General features: G+C 43.7%; 1 protein-coding gene across 1 annotated transcript in view; it reads left to right on the top strand.

Annotated features, from left to right (window-relative positions):
- The window catches only part of F9 (coagulation factor IX), a 42,543-nt gene extending 28,107 nt beyond the window's left edge, over positions 1–14,436 (top strand). The window contains exons 7-8 of the mRNA XM_004713364.2: positions 10,093–10,207; positions 12,524–14,436. Coding sequence (XP_004713421.1) covers positions 10,093–10,207; positions 12,524–13,071 — 663 coding nt within the window. The 3' untranslated portion in view covers positions 13,072–14,436. The remainder of the gene's footprint in view (positions 1–10,092; positions 10,208–12,523) is intronic.
- The last annotated feature ends 7,307 nt before the right edge of the window (positions 14,437–21,743 follow it).

Here is a 21,743-nt window from a genome sequence, read left to right as displayed (position 1 = left end):
TCTCTTTCAGTAGTGTTTTGTAGTTTTCTTTATGTAGTCTTTTATATCCTTAGTTATATTTATTCCTAAGTATTTTATCTTTGGGGGAGCCATTGTAAAATATATTGATTTTCTTTTTAATATTCTCTTTGTTGTAGAGGAATCCAGCTGTTTTTGTATGTTGATCTTGTATACTGCTACCTTTCTTGTATACCCTGACCTTACCCTTACCCTCATGGTATCGCTACTCCTATTTGCAAATACGGTTAGCTTTACTTCTTCTTTGCCAATTTGAGTGCCTTTTATTGACTTATTGAATTTATAATACAATATTGAATAGGAGTGGTAATAAGAGGCATCTTTGTCTGGTTCCCATTTCCAAAGGAATGTTTTCAGCCTTTCTTCTGAGAATAATACTGGCTATTTGTTTTGTACATATTCTCTTTGTTATTAATTCCCCTTCTATTCCTATTTTTCTCAGAGGTCGTATTGGCATATAATTCCCATATAATCCAGTTTAATAGTACAATCTTACTGAAAAAGTGTTGTACAATCATCACCACAAAAATTTAGAACATTTTCTTATTTATTGTAATCATTATTATTAGCTCCCCCATTTCTCCCCAATCTCCCCTGCCATAACTCCAAGAATCCATTAATCCAATTACTGCATCTATAGATTTACCTATCCTGGACTTCATATATAGAACAACATACAAAAAACAACAATAACAAAATGAAACAGAGAAAAACCTAAATCAAAAAGAAAAGAAACAAATAAACTGAAATATTTAAAATGAGTCAAAAGGGAAATCAAATGATGAGGTATTTAATTTTAACCTAACTGCATCTGCAATAGTCTACTTTAAAAATGCACTGTGCATGATAGCAAAGCTATTCACATCCCTGGTCTATGGTCAGAGGAGATTCACGGGAGGCTTAAACCATGTGTGTTTCCCTTACTTATTTATTTTTAATCAGAAATAAGTACTGGACCTTATCAAAAGCTTTTTCTGCATCAATTAAGATGAGCATGTGATTTTATTTTGTTTAATTTATGTGGTGGACTATGTTGATTGATTTTATGTTGAATCATACTTACATAATGGGTATGAATCCCACTTGGTGATGACGTATTATTTTTGATATGCTGCTGATTTTTCAGTTATAACTCTTTTGATAGTTTTTACATCGATATGCATGAGGAATATTGACCTGTAATATTTTTGTGGTGTGCGTCCATACTTAGCTTTGGTATCAGTGTTATTTGACAGTGTTCCTTCTTTTTCTGCATTCTGAAATACTATGAGTAGTTTTGAGGTGAACTCTACTCTGAATATTTGGTAGAATTCTCCAGTGAAGTCAATAAAACAAGGCTTTTAAGTAAGTGAATATTGGAAGTAGGGGGTTGTTATTATCTTTTCAATGTTTTCTTTTGTAATGGGTCTGTTTTCATTGGGTGATATTTTGGAAGTAGATTATCAGGAATTTCTTCTGAGGTACCTCTGGGTGGACTTGAACCACAAAACTTTAGGTTAACAGTTGAGCTTTTTAGGGAAGCAAAATCCTGGAACTCATCCTAGACCTACTGAATCATAATCTTGGGGAGTGGGACCCAACCATCTGCATTCTAACAGCCCTCCAGGTGGCTCTGATGTACATAAGATGAGCCAACTTATTACAGAAGCCAACGACCAAGTCACCAAGTAGCAGTTCTACATTTCTCCAAGTGTGGTCTGCAAATGACCTAAATGAAAGTACATTGTTTTCTTTACTGATGAATGAAAATTACCCATGGGCATTACTGAAGTAGCAGCCACTGGCCCAAGAGTTAGATTTGTAGCAAAGTTGGGGTGACAGGTATAGCCTGAGTAGTCTATCTGTGAGAAGGAGCGGTCCCTGAGACATCGAGTTGTGCTCTCCGTTAAGACGGTCACTAGCCACATGCAACTACTTACATTTATATTGCCATGAAATAAAAACTCGGTTCCACACTAAGCTCATTTCAAGTACACGATAGCCACATGTTGCTAGTAGCTGCTGTGTTTGAACAGTGTCAGTACAGAGAGAATATTTCTATCACTGCAGAAAATTCCCCTGCATTAAACCAGAATCAGTTTAACATCACTAGAATTTTCTGAGACCTGATTGTCTTCCATCATCTCTCAATATAACAGATGTTGAGCATATATCTAGGGCAAGGGTTGGCATACTTTTCAGATGGAAGAGCCAATCCTGTCCCTCACAACAATTTAAAAATTACTCAAGTACCATAAATATATTTTTACAAACAAGTGAAATCACCATTATCTCAATAATATCCTTTAATTTTTTTTCAATGTTACTTCAGAGCCACATGTATGAACTGAAAGAGATCCTGGCTGGGTAAAGAAGGCTCTTTCCAACCACTGGGTCGGTCATAGTCACAGGACCAAGTGGCTCTCCAAGTTCTCTTGTGTGGACTTGAAAAATTGTCCCACCCCTGGGAGTTAGGTCATGAACACTTCTGACCTTGTTCTACGGTGTTCCCCTGCAGATGCTAGGACATCAGAAGTAGCGTCCCAGAAGCCCCCTTTACTGAGACAAAAGACTTAGGGAGGGAAGGGGGCCAACCAGAGGATGCCATTTCTTGTTTACCATCCAAAAACCCAGCAGGGGACCTAAAGAGCCCCAGGAAAACTTGGGCAGGGGAGCAAAACTCTGGGTGCAGTGAGGGGGAAGGGAGTGCACTGCGCAGGAACAGTGAGCTGCGTTTCATAGTCAGCCCATCTTTAGGAGTTCCTGGGTGGCACCAACGGTGTATGCGCAAGCAACTGCTAGCTGCAAAGTTGGGTGATTCCAAGCCACCCTGAGGCACCTGGGAAGACAATGATCAGCTTCTGTAAGGTTACCCTCAAACCCACTGCCATCAAGTTGATTCCAATTCATGAGCACACTTTATAGCAGAGTAGAACTATTTCATAGGAATTCTAAGACTATAAACCTTACCGCAGTGGTTCTCAACCTTCCTAATGCCGCAACCCTTTAACACAGTTCCTCATGTTGTGGTGACCCCCAACCATAAAATCATTTTCGTTGCTACTGTTATGAATCGGGCGACCCCTGTGAATGGGTCGTTCCAACCCCCAAAGGGGTTGTGACCCACAGGTTGAGAACTGCTGCTTTAAGGGAACAGAAAGCTTCATCTTTCTCCCTAGCAGCTGCTTATGGCTTTGAACCACCAATGTCAGAGCTGCCAGCCCAACATTTTAACCCAGTGTACTGCCCGGTTACAAGCTTGAAGATCCTATGAACACATGGCATCGATGCAAACCAGAATCGACTGTATGGCCACCACCAATAAAATGACTGGACATCAGATAGAAGGGGAAATCAAAGCACCAATACTTAGGGATCGAATAGAGCCCTGGTAGCACTGTCAGGTAAGCACTGCACTGCTAATCAATTCTGACTCATAGCGAGCTCTGGTGGGGTAATAGCTTACACAGTGGGCTGCTAACCACAAGGTCAGCAGTTTGAAACCACCAGGTGCTCCACAGGAGCACGATGAGGCTATCTGCTCCTGTAAATACTTACAGCCTCAGCAGCCATATATAGGGTCCCCCATGGATTGGAATTCTGACTCATAGTTACCCTGCATAACAGAATAGAACTCTCCCTGGGGGGTTCCGAGGCTATAAACGTTTACAAAGAGTAGAAAGCCTCATCTTTCTCCTGGAAAGGCTGCTGCTGACTTTGTGGTTAGAAGCCGAGTGTGTGACCTACTATGCCACTAGGGCTCACTATGAGTCAGAATCGACTTGGTGGCAGTGATGAGTTGGCATTGAATTGATGGCAGTGGTTTGGTGTTATTCTACCAGATCACCTCTATGAACAGCTGAAAAGTGAGCGATTTGAAAAAGTGTTCTGACTAGGTGCCCTGGCCCTACCACCTGACAATTCTGAGCATGCACAAACTAAGAGCTTTAGTCTGTTTATTGCTGTGGATTAAGATCTGTCTGGTCTTGCACATGAAGTAGCCTGTCTTTTTATTTTCTGTCTTATCACAAGCCTCAGTTCTGTGGTGGCCACATTTATTCTATATTTAATAATTGGAAGATCCATACATTAGATTGAAAACAAAACAAACAAACCCAGAAGCCAAATAGTTGAGCACTCTTTAGCTTTTGTATTAAGTTGTATCATATGCAATTTCCAATATTTGTTCATTTTTAACCTATAGAAAATGTCTAGGCAAGCAGTCTGTCTATTCCTTATTCTATTCTTGGCCTAAACAGTCCTTAAAACGTCTGAGCATTTTCCCCAGTCTTGGCCTCCCTTCCTTCAGCTTTGCCCTGAAGCTATCCTTAAAGGGACCTACTGCCCTTTATCCTGTATCTAGCTACTCAAACCCAACCCTTTCCATTCGAAGGAGACACACATCGGTGGCAGACCGCATTTAAAGTAGCCATATGAATGAACTCGCATTTTCTCTTTCCTTTTTATGGGGCTTGTGGAGAAGATTACCTGAAGGTCCTAAGACTATAGATCTTCACCTGGAACCGATAACTCTCTAGTATTTCTAGCTCAGATAACCAAGTATCAATCAAGAGATAGAAAAGCATAGTCTATGTAATCTCCATTTGCCTTGCACAGCTCATTGAGACCTAAGACATACACTATTTTACTGTATGTTCTAAGATTCCTTGATGAAATCTATTCTAATGACTCATGTAGTTAATGATTAAAAACCAAAAGTGAACATTCCCAAGGAAAGCTCAGCAAAATGAGTCTGTCCGGAGCCAAGGAATAGGTGACTCACACCTATGGACATAACAAGCTACCAGCACACTTTTGTGTACATACACATCATGCGGAAACAGGTTTGATTCGTACAGAAGATAGACTGTGTGCAAAGAGAGGACAACTGGGGAGGAGAGGGAGCATGGGGTTTGATCAAAATCCCAGGGAAGGACCAGGTTCGAGTGAAAATGTTCAGATGAGAATAAGACAACAGCAATTGCTGTGTGTTGTCTTTAGTCAATGACGAACACCAAGGACAATGTGTGAATGTATGTTTGTTGTGGTTTGGGTTTTGCCCTGTCCTGGTTGGGGTTTGGACCTTCGTGATATGAAGCATTTTGTTTTGTTCTTCTTGTTGTTGTTGTTGTTTCCTTCCCCTTCGCCCAAGTTAATGTGTGCCTCCCCTTGAGTTTAAAAAGGGTATTTTTGCATGTCAATGTATGTTTAGTGGGTGCACGTGGATGTGTTTGTGAGAAAGAGAGAACACAGGCTCTTGTTAGGATGTGGCAACCATGAAGCTTTCAGACAGATCAGGACTCCACTGCCTGGCTGAGAACACAGGCTTTCCCATGTTCCCCAGTATTCACCGAAATGATGTCTTGCAGGAACTTGTCCTTGGCCCAGCAGGCAGCTCATCCCCACAAACAGCTAATATTTAGAGAGCTGTGATCCTGAGGGAGTCAAGCAAACATTCCCAAAGCAAGTCATTTGTAATATCTTCAAATGCAAATATATTTTAGGGCTTTTGCTAGGCAAAGGTGTTTGCTAAAACATCTAATACTAAGCAGTAATTGGCCAAGAATGCTATCCAGAGTCAACAGCACACAACCATATTTCTCAGCCATCCACCAGAAAGTACCAGAAGCCCCAGGTGGAAAAGCTTGGGCAGAAGTCAGATAAGCTGTATCAGGCTGACCTCTGTGCCCAGGGGCTGTGGAGAGCAGGCCGGCCTAACTCACTGACTAAGCTGAGGGATGTCCGTACCTATGCCCCAACACAGTGGCCAAAAGAAGAGCACCATCATGTCCTGGCCCCAGCATTCCGCTGTAATCATCAGGATCAGGGCAAAACCGAACCGACTGCCATCATGTCAGTTCCTGGTCTTTTGCCCTTGGAGCCAACTAGTGGGTTCAAACCACCAACCTTTTGGTTAGTGGCGCTGTGCTTAATCCACAGCACCACCAGAGGCCCTTAGTATGAAACAAACCAAACCCACTGCCACTGAGTTGCTTCTTACCCATAGCAACCCTATAAAGGAGTTCCAAGGCTTTGCACATCGTGACAGATGCAGATAGCCTTATCTCTCCCCTGTGGAGCAGCTGGTAGTGTGAACCTCTGGCCCACTAGTTCCCAGCCCAACACATACCCCCAACCCGTACCCAACATGCCATCGGGGCTCCTTTAGTGTAAAACCAGACTCACCGCCATCCAGTTGATGCCGCCTCATTGCGACCCTATAGGATAGGACAGAAGTGCCCCCTGTGGATTCTGAGACTCTAACTCTTTACGGGCAGTGTTGCCCAAAATTGCTTCATGATGACAATCACCTGGGATTAGGGTCATCCTCATGGAGTTACGCTCTGTGGCTACCATCTGAAAATCATTATTAGGGTAGGGTTCTATATATTTGATTATATTTCACGTGAACGTTCATATCGCGAATTATATGCCCATCTAACAATTTCTGTCAACTTGCCCCATGACACTGGCTACAGTTTCCATAGTGTGTCAGCACGCTCATCATTTCCATTCTGTTTGTCCTGCTTCCATTCCCGTCGCGTCCCTGTCCCTCATTAACCACTCAGCTTTGTTTCAGGGTCAATGTTGATGATTTGGCCTCATCTGGTTGCTATTAAAGGAAGCGCATTCCTTACGAATATTGCTGCTTATTTCATAAGCCAATCTTTGATTTTGGGATGAAAGGTGACCACTGGGAGTGGCTTCAGATCCCAGTGGAAAGGGTATTTTAAGGGTGATAAGTCTCAAAATCTCCTCTAGTCTCCATTGGTCCAGCGAGTCTGACCCTTTCCAGGAATTTTAGTTTTGCACTGTATTTTGCTCCCTTTCTATCCAGGACCTTCTATTGTGTCCCTTGCCCAGAACCGTAGGTAGTGAAGCTGGGCACCATCTAATTCTTTTGGTCTAGGACTAGATGAGGCCCTGACTCATATAGACTTTTACTTCTGTGGACGAGTTTCACTTTTGAGTGTTTTAATTCCTTCATTCACTTCTTTTCCAGATGAGTAGAGATCGATGATGGTTTCTTACATAGCTGCTCACAAGCTTCGAAGACCCTACTTTCTAAACTAGGAGGTCTTTATGAACTAAGTTGTGTCAATTAACCAGGTTGTCCCCCAAGACTATAGTCCCAAGCCATCAAACCGATCCTTCAAAGTACTTAGTTGTGCCTATGTAGTCTGTAACTGGGTATCCCATGGGGTTTGTTATACTTGTGAATATATTAGGGGGTGTCGAAAGGTTCATAGAAATGGGGGGTTCGAAAACAATGTAATTTTTCCATGAAGCCTCTTCATACATGTAGACCTGTATGTACATGACACCAACAGACACACATGTACTTACACACCCATGTACTCCCAGGTACCTGCCCATCCATCTTATGATGCTTAAGCATTTTATCTGGCATTTTCATTTTATGAATCAAGTCAAGTGGGACCATTGAGAATGAACATGGATAGGTCCTCCATCCCCCCCATTCCTCTGGGCCCTGGGACCTCCTCCCTACCCGGCCTTTCCTTCCCCATGTCTGCCCAGCAACCACTGCCACTTGCCACTTACTGGCATGTCATATACCCTGCCTCCTCGCCTCCACCCATTCACTACCACTGCTCCCCTCCCTCAGAGGGGTCCTGAGCACAGGCACAGGAAGGGATGAGCTTGGGTGCACACTCCCCAAAGCATCTTGGGACAAAACATGGCATTTGGGGACAGTGGATGTGCCACAGCACATTTGGAGGGAACGTGGATGGAGGGAGAAATCAGCCTCAATTGAAGCTAAGGCGTTTGTCCTGGCAGGGAGTCTCCCCTCTGCCCACTGGTTGCTGCAATAAGCCAGGAGGAAGGGAAGCTTACCTACTCCTCCGCTGCTCAGGGCATGTCTCAGTCCAGCGACTCTATAAAGGAGAGTAAAATGGTCCCTGTGGGTTTCTGAGAAGTTGGTGGTTTCAAACTGCTGGCCTCAAGGTTAGCCACCCAACATGTAACCCATTAAAACACCTGGGCTCCTGGTAAAGAACATGTATTCGTGACGATAAATATTATAGGCACAACACTCACAATTTTAGGAAGATTGTTGATTCTGGGCGGTACTTATTATCTTATCCTCTAGAGTCACATATATGTTTTAAGACTGCTCAAAGTTCAAACCAACAAGTAGAGTGGGGTGGGGGGGGGAGGAGCACGAGTCTGGAAATGGAAGTGGAAGGGTGGGGGGAATGAGTCAGCCCCATTGTCACCACGTAGGAGGCAAGGGTGTGTCTAGGATACAATAGGTATGCAGTAAGTTGAATTCAGAATTAAAAGAACCTTCAAAAGAACCTGCAAGGATGTCATATGACCCACACTCTGAGGAATTGAGCACCCCTTTTCCCTTAGTGGATCCGAGCCCAGGGCAAAATCAGTTCACAAAGAGCAAGTCAACACTCGCAAGAGTTTACCACATGTTAAGTGCGCCCTCTAGTGTTCACACTTCTCCGCTTTCATCCCGAAGAAGTGAAGGCCCTTACCCACAGGAAAACTGAAATTTCCCAGGCGGAGCTAGACATTGAGGTGGTGAAAATAGTCATCGTCCACTGTGTTTATGCAAATGAATATACCAAGAGAAAAATGGGTTTGTCTCTTATCTAATAATGCCCACGCTCAACGCAGCAGCTAGATCCCTTTGTCCCCTTTACTCAAGAAAGAAGCCCAGCTCACGTAGACCTTTTAGGGCCAGGCTAGCTTACCTACCCTGAAGGAGGACGAAGGGAAGCATGGACAGAGTTCCTGAGTCCTGGCGTTTCTCACTCTTTGGAGATCTTAGGTCTCGTTTCATAGTCTTCAGTGTGGAAAGGATTCAAGGAGGCCGTCCAGAAAAGAAAAGACGAAGAAGAAGAAAGTAGTTCCTGGATGATCCATTGAGTAACACGCTCAGCTGTTAAACCGAAAGGGTAAACATTCCAGTTCATCCAGAGACCATTGGCCAAAAACATCAGCCATTGAAAAAAGCCTTTGAAGTACAGTTCTGCTCGGCCACACAAGGGGTCGCCAGAGTCAAGATCGAATCTATGGCCGCTGGTTGGCCACTTTTGCTTTTCACTTCTCTCTTGAAGTGACAAGCAGCAAGGCAATTTCCTCATGGAGGGACAGAAGGCTCAGTAATCACTTTTCACCTGGAGAAGTCAAGTCTGTGTGTCTCATAAAGTACAGTAGAACCCGGACCTCAACGCTAATCCGTTCTAGAAGGAGCGTGGAGATGCGATGCAGTCGAGCTCCGAATCAATTTCTCCCATAAGAAATAACTGAAAACGGATGAATCCGTTCTGGACCACCAAGTTTTTACCCGAACCTTGCCTTTTTATACAAAACATGACACAAACATTTCAAAGTAAATAAGTTCAGAGTTAAATAATAGACTTTAAATAAGAATGACAACATTAACAGCTATAGTATGGCCCATACCTTGAGATGGATGAGGATCTGCGGATGTTTCCTTAACTCTTTTCTAAAAGGGTTGAACTTAATTATCAACAATAACGATAGCATGGTTAACCAGTTCCTTATCATGATGATTCTTTCGAAAAACTCTCTTTTTTTATCTAAAACAATACCAAAAAGCCACAAAAACTTGTAACCCAGCCGCAAAAGGTTTAAACAACGCGTACTAACAACGCCAACTAACACAGGGTGGCCGAAACACGAACTATTTTGTTTACAAGAATCACGTGTGTCCGATCAGATTCCGATGTTTTGTTTTGCATCGAACTCCAATTATGTCAAGTACTGTGGCTGGGGCGCTAGTGTACGTCATGCCATCAGAGAACCTGACTCACCTGGAAAAGGAAGCCCAGGCCCCAAATCCCTAACAAAAGCCGGATCCTGCCATTTGCCTCAGATGGACCTCCCCCTGGCTCTCATCCAGCAGGAGCCCTTAGCACAGTTATAGACATGGCTTTAGGGATTGGGCTCCAAACACACTCATTCAGAAAACTCTCCTTTCTGCCAGCACCTAGAAGTCAGCCTGGGGCCCACTCCTTAAAATGGCCAATGTTATTTCTTTTGTTCTAGATCACACAACTTTCCTCCTAACAGCCTTTATTTGTGTTCCTACAGGTCCTTCTGAAGTGGGGCGGTATAGCGTTATGTGGTGGCACCATCATTAATGAGAAATGGGTCGTAACTGCAGCCCACTGTCTCAAGCACGGTGATAACATTACAGTAATCGCAGGTACCCACCAATGAAAACAAAATGCGAATCCGCAGCGTCACGGAGCTAATCTACCACCTCATAGTCTACTAAGGGCGAATGAGGATCCTTGATGAATAAATAAGCCTCGGAATACAGGGGCCATAATTTCCAAACTCAGCTTTCTCCAGCCCCCAAGCCCCCATAGTCAGTGCGGTGGCACTCTTCCCAGTGCGGTCCTGATTTTTATTGGTGTGTCTCTTTTACACCAGCTGAGCCTGCCCGAAAGCAGGTACCTGTGGAGCCAGGCACAACCTGTAGCAGGCCCTGAGGTGACACTTGAAAGAATGAGCAAATGAATTGATTGTATGCCATCAGAACAGGGAGCTGGATACTGGAAATTGGGGAAATCTATGAGAATTCATGACAACTAGGTTCATCTTTAGGAGCCCCGGGGCATAGTCGTTGCAAGTTGGGCTGCAATCTGAAAGGGCATCCATTCAAAACCACCAGTCGTTGCTTGGGAGAAAGACGTAGCTTTCTACACTGTTACCTTCTCAGAAACTCCCAGGGGCAGTTTATACCCTGTTCTATAGGGTTGCTATGAGTTGGCATTGACTGAATTGCAGTGAGTTTTATTTTGTTGGGGTGGAGGGCAGGAGGGGAGATTCGTTATCGCCTGTAGCCAAGGTAAAACTTGGAACAGCATGGACAAATGGAAAGGTTTCTCGGTGTGAAAAATATGTATTGACCCTCATTACACACTACCAAAATCGGAACAGTGTAGGATTCAGACCCTTCAAAGCCCAGCCCGTGTAGTCAAAGGCACCCGGTGGGAATTTAGAAGATTAGCTGCTGTTTAAAAAGGGCTGGGACAAGACCAGAGGATGTACACTGGTCCAGATAGGAACCAGAAACACAGGGAATCCAGGACAGATGATCCTTTCAGGACCAGTGGTGAGAGTGGCGATATCGGAGGGTGGAGGGAAGGTGGAGTATAAAGGGGGAACCAATTACAAGGATCTACATATAACCTCCTCCCTGGGGGACGGACAACAGAAAATTAGGTGAAGGGAGACGTTGGACAGTGTAAAACATGATGGAATAATAATAATTTATAAATGATCAAGGGTTCGTGAGGGAGGGGGAAGCAGGGAGGGAGGGGAAAAATGAGGAGCTGATACAAAGGGCTTAAGTAGAAAGCAAATGTTTTGAGAATGATGAAGGCAACGAATGTACAAATGTGCTAGACATACAATGGATAGATGGATTGTGATAAGAGTTGTGAATGTTTTATCAAGAAAACTACTAAAGAAAAGAGATTTGACTAATGGTTACCATGGGTGAAGGAGGAAGAGTTTGTGCTTAGTAGACATTGAGTTTAAGTTTATGGCGGTAGACTAATTAGGAAAATGATATCAGTAATGGTTGTAGAACACAGAGTCTAATCAATGGCAGCGAATTATACCATGGAGAAGTTGTTGAATTGGAAACTATTTTGTTGTGTATATTTTTGCCATAATTAAAAAATTACACGAAGAGCAGTGAGTGCACGGAAGAAAAAATTTTCTGAAATTGATTGTGGTAATGATTGTACAACTCTTCTGATATAACTGAATTGTTGAATTGTATGGTGTGTGGCTGAAGTACCAATAAAAGTGTTAAAATGAAATTATGATATTTTACACAAATAAAGGACCACATGAGCACACAATGACCAAAAAAAAAGAAAAAAGAAAGAAAAGGAAGGCAAGATTGAAATAGGTATTTCTTTCTTTTTTTTAAATACTTTTATTGGGGGCTTTTACATCTCTTATCATAATCCATACACTCTTCCAATGCATCAAGCACATTTGCACACATACCGCTATTATCATTTTCAAAGCATTCTCTTCCCACTTGAGCCCCTGATATCCACTCCCCATTTCTTCCCCCTCGCTCCCACGCCCGCTCTACCTCACGAACCTTTGATAACTTATAGATTATTTTTTCCATATTTTACATCATCCTCCATTGTCCCTCACCCACTTTTCCATTATTTGACCCCCTGGGAGGGGGTTCTAGGTTGATCCTTGTGATCAATTCTCCCTTCCCCCCCTCCCCTAATTCTCCTGGTATCACTACTCTCCTTGTTGGCCCTAAGGGGTTAATCCATCCTGGATTCCCTATGTTGTGGGCTCTTATCTGTAGCAGTGTGCATGTTCTGGTCTAATGCAATTTGTAAGGTAGAATTGAGGTCATGATAGTGGGGGGAAGGAAGCACCAAAGATCTAGAGGAACATTGTGTGTTTCATTGGTGCTGCACTGCACCCTGACTGGCTCATCTCTTCCCTGCGACCCCTCTGTTCTTTTCCACAGGTGAACATGACATTGAGAAAGAGGACGCCACCGAGCAAAAGCGAAATGTGATTCAAGCGATTCCCCATCACAGCTACAACGCCGCCAAGAATGCGTACAACCATGACATCGCCCTTCTGGAACTGGATGCGCCCTTAACACTGAGCAGCTACGTGACACCCATCTGCATAGCCAATAAGGAACACACAAACCTCTTCCTCAAATTCGGACCTGCCTATGTGAGCGGCTGGGGGAAAGTGTTAAACAGAGGGAGAACCGCTACGATTCTCCAGTACCTCAAAGTGCCCCTCGTGGACCGAGCCATGTGCCTGCAGTCCACCAGCTCCACCATCTATAAAAACATGTTCTGTGCTGGTTACCGTGAGGGAGAGAAAGATTCGTGCCAAGGAGATAGTGGGGGACCCCATTTTACTGAAGTGGAAGGGACCAATTTCTTAACGGGGATTATTAGCTGGGGGGAAGAATGTGCCATGAAAGGCAAATATGGAATCTATACCAAGGTCTCTAGGTATGTCAACTGGATTCAAGCAAAAACAAAGCTGACTTAAGCCAGCATTTCTTTCCAAGGTGGGCTTCTTAGGTGGAATTGAAAATGGGCAGGATCCCTTAGTCACTAATCATCACCCACCCCCACCCCCAGCTTGTTAGATATCAAAACGCTGCCTTTTCTCCTTACCAGGGAGCGTGTTGCCTACAGTACCTATTTCATGAAAGGAAGTTGAATAGAAAATGTACCTTCTAATCTAGGGACATAGTCAAGGAGGCAAAATCCAGATCGCTGTCAAGATTGTGAAGTTAAGCTGCTCCCTACCCTGCCCTCCAGCCACCATGGCATCCCACCTGAGTCTTCCCTCCTGAGCCAGCAATCCATGTTCCAGGTGTTTCTTTCATTTCCTATCAATCATGGCTAGGTCTGTGTCCAGGATTCTTATCTAGTCAATCACAAGGATGAAGGGAGCCCCACTCTGATGAAGGAAGAAATGTGGTGGATACCATAGGCGTAGCCCCGGCCCTGAACACAGCAATTGGTGACAGGTTAAAACCCATCAGAAGCATTGCTTCTCTAGCTGTACCAAATTCATGAATCTTGTCTCTTTTCCACCTCCCAAGCCCCCAATCTGTTTCTCGCTCCCTACCCAAGCACGGAAGGAAGGGAGGAGCTTAGCATACCACTGGACTACACTTGAACCCACTTACACTTATCTATCAAGGCCTGGCTTGCTTTCAGTGTAGTCTCAGACTGGTTTTTTAGAACGTAGGCATGAAGTAGGGTGCCTGGGAAATTTGAGGGGAAAGCTCCTTTTAGTGAGTTACATTATTTAAATCCATATACAATGGAAGCAATGCACCCATCTGTAAGACTCCTTTAAGACCTTGTCATTGTGTGAGGGCAGAGGGCAAGGCTGGCCTATGATCATAGCTAAGCAATCCAGCCAGCTGTATTGTCCCTATCTGGAAAAAAAGAGTGAACAGAAAGAGAATAGTTCAAAGCTAAGAGCTAGTAGCATCTTCGTGGAAAATGAGATCAGCAAATCTCCTGTCTTGGAACACTGGCCAACTTCAATGAAATTGCCCAGAGAACATGATCATCATGTCTCCTGGCCAAATAAGAGTGGGCTTCAAAACTTCTCGAGAAAATTCCATTATCCTTTCATTCTATTTTTCTGTGAACTTTTTGAAGCCCCTTCATAGACTCCTACAGTGAGTCCATCAGGCTGAATGGCATGAATCAGTATCATCAGTCAACTAACCCCCCCCTTGTCTGTTTCATCAAACATTTTGATTACACCTAAGCCTTCTGTCTTGACTTTTCTGGAGGGAGAGAATCTGTTGACCTACCGATATAAGCACATCAATTTGTCAAACAGCCATACTTCTCTTTGTGAATGAATAAACTGATATTCTTGTTCATAGCGCAGCCTTTTGTGAATTTGCTTAATGCGAATCAGTCATTGCCTATTTGATTACACCTGGAACGACTGACAAAACCGTGGTTGGGATGACTTTCTCCCGTGGAGTGGCTGATGGGTCCAAATCAATGTCCTTCTTGATCAGTGCTTTCACCACCACAATTGCAAGGGCTCCTTACTGTATGCCAAACGTCAGTAAATGTTCGTTGAATCGGCACCCATGTCTATTCTGTGAATATCAATAATGTATGGAAATGGCTTTGGTACTACTCATGCAAATGGTGAACACCCTTTGCCGGCTAACTGTAAGGTTGGCCCTTCGAGTCCACCCAGAGGCACGTCCAAAGATAAGATACTCCCGACAGACTTGGCCGCTAACAAGTCTCTCCGGAGCCCAGCTCTACTCTCGCACGCCCAGGAGCTGTGCGCGGGAGTTGACTCCAACTCGTGTACTACGTGATGACGCAGTAGAGGCTCAACCAATGTCAGCTGAATCGGAATCCAAGTTTATCCAGCAGAGCGGTTAGTTTTGTACTGAGGATCTCAAAAGGAGATCTGCGTGAAGAAAAACAGGTTTCATGAATAACTGAAGGGAGCAGGTCGGCTCTTCCTGGTTTCGGGGGTTGGCAGAGGCTGCGATGGCAGGCATGGAAACAAGCTACTGCGCGTTTGAATGACAAGAGGTCTGGAGCCCCTGTGTTAGGCAGATGGAAAAAGTGAAGTGCTCCCGCCTTGTTGCCATAGCGACCACCCCTTCCAAAAGCGGCCATGAGGAGCTGGCCTCACACCTTTGGGGATTGACCCTCCTGGTGGCAGAGGGTGGAGCTCGTGGGCTGCAAATTCCCAAGCCAGGGTGAAATTTTTGCCCAAGAGTTTCAGAGTGACTGGATTCCTCCACAGCCACATGCCAGCCTCTACCTGCTGCTAGCTTCCCAGCCAGATCCTCGCTGTGTTCTGCGGACGGTGCGTCCAGTCTCTATACAGGAAGCACGAGTGCTTTCAAACGCACTGGCTTCTACTTGGCCTAAACAAGCAGAAGCACGCTGTGATGATGCTGGCATGACAGATGAACACCGAACTGCTGTTGTTGCCGACGGAAGAAAAGCATGTCAAAGCAGGGCCGTCATTTGAACTTGCTGTTTCAGCCTGACTTTGGGTTCCTTTACGGTGGCAGGCACAAAAATCCAATCCATTACCATCTAGTTGTTGGACCCACAGCGAGCCTGTAGGACACAGTAGGGGTTCGGAGGCTGCCATTCCCACAGAAGTAGATGCATCTTCTTTCTCCTGTGGAGCTGCTCGTGGTTTCCCAACCACTGCTCTTGAGGCCAGCAGGCATGGAAGCCTCTCTATCACCAGGGCCCAAAGGATTGTTTCCATTTCTCTGCCCAGGGAAAGGGTTTTCTTTCCTACTCTCTTGACCCACACACCAGTCCCCAAGACCAGTTTTGCATTAAAAAAAAAAAATCTCCCGTCAGCCTCTAGTTCAATCTAGGGATGCCAAAGCTGTAAGTCTCTTTACAGATATCATCCACTCCACCCCGCCCACTTCACTAATGAACTTGAGGCCCAGACAAGGCCAGGCTCTTAGCAGCACAATGGCAGAGCCAGGACTAGAACTCAGGGCCTCCACACTGCAGTCTATAGTGCTTTCAACTCGACCATGGTTTTTTTTAGATCATTTTATTGGGGGTTCATACAACTCTTATCACAATCCATCCACCCATCCACTGTGTCAAGCACCTTTGTATATTCATTGCCATTTGAGCCTTTGGTATTAGCTCCTCATTTTACCCCCTCTGTCCCTCCCAAACCCTTGATAATTTATAAATCATTATTACTTTTTCATGTCTTACACTGACCGATGTCTCCCTTCACCCACTTTCCTGTTGTCCATCCCCCAGGGAGGGGGTTATTTGTAGATCATTGTGATCGGTTCCCCCCTTTCTCCCCCACCTTTCCCTTACCCTCCTGGTTTCACTACTCTCATTATTGGTCTTGAGGAGTTTATCTGTCCTGTATTCCCTGTGTTTTCAGCTCTTATCTGTATCCGTGTACATCCAGCGATCTAGCCGGATTTGGAAGGTATAATTGGGATCATGGTGGTGGGGGGAGCATTAAAGAACTAGAGGAAAGTTGTATGTTTCATCGATGCTATACTGCACACTGACCGCCTCATCTCCTCCCCACAACCCTTCTTTGAGGGGATGTCCAGTTGTCTAGAGATGGGTTTTGGGTCTCCACTCCACACTCCCCCTCTTTTACAATGATATGATTTTTTGTTCTTTGCCTATTACCTGATCTTATGATCACACAGGCTGGTATGCTTCTTCCATGTGGGCTTTGCTGCTTCTCAGCTAGATGGCCACTTGTTTATCTTCAAGCCTTTAAGACCCCAGATGCCACATCTTTTGATAGCCGGGCACCATCAGCTTTCTTCACCACATTTGCTTATGCACCCACTTTGTCTTCAGAGATCATGTAGGGAAGGTAAGCCTCATGGAATGCCAGGTTAATAGAACAAAGTGTTCTTGCATTGAGGAAGTACTTGAGTGGAGGCCCAATGTCCCTCTGCTACCTTAATATTAAACCCATAAATATATGTACATAGATCTATTTCCCCATCATCATGCATAAATATATTTACATATGTACATGCCTTTATTTAGACCTCTATAAATGCCCTTTGCCTCCTAGTTCTTTCCTCTATTTTATTTTAATTTCCTCTTGTCCCACTATCATGTTCAGCCTTCATTTGGGTTTCAGTAATCCCTCAGTTACATTGCCCTTGATCAAGCTCTATCAGGCCTCCTACACCCTCCTTCCCATCGATTTTAGATCATTTCTTGTTCCCTTGTCCCTGGGTTTGTTAACACCCACTTCCTTTCCCTGCCTCCCCCTCTTCCATGTCCCTCTGGAACCATTTGTCCATTGTTTTCTCCTCCAGATTGTATATTCCACCTATCTTATCTAGATCGAAATGCAGAGATAATAATATGCACAAAAACCAAGACAAAGCAAAACAAAGCAACAAAAGAAAACCAAAACAACAACAAAAAACAATGACAAAAAAGAAAAGCCTATAAATAGGTAGACCTTTAGGAGTGTTTTCCAGTCGTCATCTGGACCGCATTAAACATTCACTCTTGTCTATACAAAAACCAAACTCCTAGCCATGGACTTGCTTCCAACTCATAGCAGCCCTGAAGGACAGGGTGGAACTGCTCTGGTAGGTTTCCGAGGCTGTAAATCTTTACAGAAGTGGAAAGCCTCATCATTCTCCCGCTAATGGTTTTGAACTCCTGCCTTTGATGTTCGCAGTGCAACACATAATCCCCTACACACCAGGGCTCCTCTGTCTTTTTGAAGCCCCTTTGTATTCTCAGGCAAGCAGGGCATTCTGCAAATCCAGACTTGAAAAGCTGCCTGGAATTTTGACTATTTGCTATTGGTTGCCCTAAAGTTGTCTCTGACTCATGATGACCTTACGTACACTATAACAAAATGGTTGCCCAATCCTGTGCCATCCTCCTGAGCTTTGGCATATTGGCCTCTGTGCCATCTCTAGGGTTTTCCTTTCATCTGCATCTGTTCTTAGTCTGGAAGCACCTCTGAACCCTGTTCCCCATGGGTGACCCTGTAGCTATTTTAAATACCAATGGCAGCACTTCCTCCACATGAGCAGCCATGATGTCATTGGCGCTCAGGTGATCAAAGCAATGAGGACACCAGCCTCAAAGGCCACATGGCAGTCAAAGAAAAAACCCACACTGCTGTCCCTTACTCACAGCAAGCACTCAGTAAATACAAGTGGAACGAAGCTGTGGTGCTGGCGTTGGGCTCTTCTAGCCCAGCTGTGAGGGCCAGGCATTCCAGATGGGACATTTGATCTCTTGAGTGCGTCCATCAGTGTTCTCTGGCACACGATCCAGCCAGCAGCACTTCCACTCTGCTGGGAAAGACACTCAGAGCAGCCTGAAGTCAGCAGGCAACTTCAGCAGCTGTGGTGAGAGCTTCAGAAGCTTAGTGCACCTGGGATTCCAACTGGGTAGTGCAGCTGGGGAGGTTGGGAAAACCGAGCTAAGCCAAACCCACTATCCAAACTAGAGGGTTCTTTCTGCTAAGAAGATGCTGGGGAGTTGGGGCTCCCTTGGCTGAGTGTAGACATTAGGACATTAGGAAGCAGGGCTCTTTCAGAGCCAGAGACTAACACCAGCTAAGCGTGGCATATTCTGCCAACCATGAAGGCTGTCAACGAGTCACAGCAGGTAGGGGACCCTGTACATTTTAGCCAAATCAGGGACCTACATCTCAGCTCATTTGCTCCAATAGCACCTTCAAGGCAGACCTTTCCTTCCTGGTCTTGGGGCTTGGACTGCACCAGATCTCCAGAGTACACGGCAACCTGCCGTGCAGGTTAACGTATCCCAAAAGAAAGGAGCCTGGATAGCACAGCCCTTGCATATTCAGCTGCAGACTGAAAGGTGGGCAATATGAATCCACCCAGCAGCTCTGCAGCAGAACAACAACAAAAAAAACGTATTGCCATCAAGTCAATTCCAACTTCTGGCAACCCTATAGGACCTTTTTCTCTTAGTTTAAATAAACTCCAAGGTAACTAGTGGGGAGGGAAGACTCTACTCTAAAAGTAAGGAGCCCAAAATAAGAATACTGTGATATACCCAAACCAGCAACAGCGGTGATCTATGACTAGGCATGCATGCTGAATGAGCCTGAGAGGAAGAGTGGGAATATACACACAAGTGCATATAAATTTGTCTTGCCGGAGGATATTTGTATATGTGTATTTATCTTGCTACAAATATATCCATGAATGGGGTGGAACATACGGGGCACAAAGTTATGAAGACTTCTCAGACATCATCAAACATCCTAAGGGAATGAGTCACTAGACTCTCATCTCGGGGGACACCAAAGTCAATTGTCTCTGCTACACCCTATTTTGGTGAGTAGTGACTGGGATTTTGAAAATGTATGAGCAGCCATCTACGGTGCAAATCAGTCTCTTCCCATCTGGAGGAAAGAAGAGTGTGAGAAGGGAAACAATGTACTCAGAGGCCAAGCTAAAATCAGTCACCACAGCCTGGTCCATATTCAGAGGGAAGTCACCAGGGGCTTAACCCATGTGTCCTTCCCTTTGACTGGTTTTTAACTGACACGGTTAACTTTTTTTTAAAACTGAAACAGCTTTAAAATGAACAGGGAGATCAAAAGATATTACATTTTGACCTTACCATGTCTGCCATAATTATTTTATAATGCTTTCTGATAACAGGACTATTCACATCCTCAAAGATGATCAGAGGGGATTCGTAGGAGGCTTAATCTATGTGTAGATCCCGCAAATGGATTGGGGGCTTTCACGGTCATCCATGGCCTTCTGCAAAACCGGTGTTCACAATTTAGGCTCTGATACCATTCCCCCCTTTAGATTTGATTTATATTATTTACAATCCTTGGAGCACACAGGCTGGTGTGCTTCCACCATGTGGCCTTAGTTGAGTCCTCCCTTAGAGGGCTGCTTGTTTGAAGACAAGCCTTCTTTCTGCTAGTTATGCATCGTCTTCACCCCACTTTGTTATAACACCTGCATTTTCAGGGATCTCTTCATGAAGTCGAACATCAAGCAGACAGGGCCATGACATAAGAAAGAATTGTTCTTAGATTGGGCTAGAATGAAGTGCAAGTCCAAAATCCATTCATCTATCTATGGTTTATATATGCCTCCGGTTCACTTTGGAGACATCATTTTCCTTTTATGTTAGAGAACATTAAAGATAATCCATTTTTTTTTACTAACTTTAGAAGCCCCCTCATCACTATCTCATTGATCCATTTTGAGTTAACTTTTTTATATAGGATGAGATATAGGCCCAACTTTATAGAAACATTTTGAGCAAAACAACTTACCCCAACTCTGGTTAGATATATCTGTTTGTCTGTCTACCTACTTACCAAGAGATAGAATTATGAAACAAGGTTAAAGGTTGAACGTTAGTCCAAAATATTTATGGTTGGTGCCTCTAAGTGTCACCAATAGGTGAGAGGAAAGAAGTTTTCAATGCATAATTGATACTATGTTTAAAAACATAGATGAATAAATTTAAGGTTTGACATTTTTATGTGGAATTAACACAGTACATTTACATTATAAGTACATTTACTATATAATTAAAATTTTAAGATTTAAAAGAAAACTGTGCTACGTTTTATAGTGACACACATTTAGAGCTTAATGAAATTAATCCCATGCAGTTAAACTAGTAAACATATACAAATATAATATTCATTGTACAGGGATTGAAACATTGAAAGCAAGACTGTGTATATCTGAATCTGCAGAACCCAGTTTGTCTTTCATGATTAAAATTCCTTGATTAATACGATGGAATTAAAATATTTTCTTTGCAGAGGGACATCAATATTTAACATTTTTTTCCCTAATTCTGTCTTCTAACTGCAGGATGAGTACACAAGAGAAATATTTTTAAATCACAATTTTGTTGTGAAAGCATTAATTAAATGACATATAAAATATATGTACATTTGGATGAGTGAATTATAAACCAACTATCATCAATTCCAGTAATTGGGCATTTAAATGCCGTCACTTTCAGGTATCTGAATAAATAAAATCAGTGTTTAATACACAAGCTTATTTAAAAGATAAATTAGTTGCATATTATATAATTACTGTGCTCGATGATTTCCTTGTAAAACTTATCCTAGTGGAATATGTACCTAGTGTGCCACTTCATTACACAACTCTGAATCTCTGATTCAAAAAGCAGAAATGTTGAACATGGACTCTATTGTTCCATAAGACAGAATAACCCACATATCAGTTCCACACTGCCTGCAAGCAACAGGCCCTGTGCTTTCAAACAAGCGATTATAGTGCTTAACTATGGAAAAGCATGTCATCTTTCCATTTCTTATCCAAGAAAACCCCTAAGGAGAAACATAATATTCACCCAAGAAAATCTTTACCAGGTTTTCCTGGAAAATGCTTAATTAAGTAAAGAGTCTGAGAAATAGAGCCCTGGTACAGGAACATCTCCAGCACAAATATAAACATTTAACTTAAAGAGAGGGCACTTGTATCCAGAGTGCAATGTATAAAATGTACAGGTGAACACGTACTACCTGCAGTACTTTTAGCTTTGGAACTTTTCATCATGAGACAACCCTAACAGTGTGAAATTTCCAAAGAGCAAAAGGGATCTTTCTGCACAATCGCAACCCTGAGTTAAAGAACGAGGAATCTATGGCTGTGGTCCATTACAGTC

Source organism: Echinops telfairi, unplaced genomic scaffold, assembly GCF_000313985.2.
Source record: "Echinops telfairi isolate 266 unplaced genomic scaffold, ASM31398v2 ScPeMD7_20;HRSCAF=75, whole genome shotgun sequence".
In the NCBI taxonomy this organism is placed as follows: Eukaryota; Metazoa; Chordata; class Mammalia; order Afrosoricida; family Tenrecidae; genus Echinops; species Echinops telfairi.
This window is presented reverse-complemented; position numbering and strand designations above follow the sequence as displayed.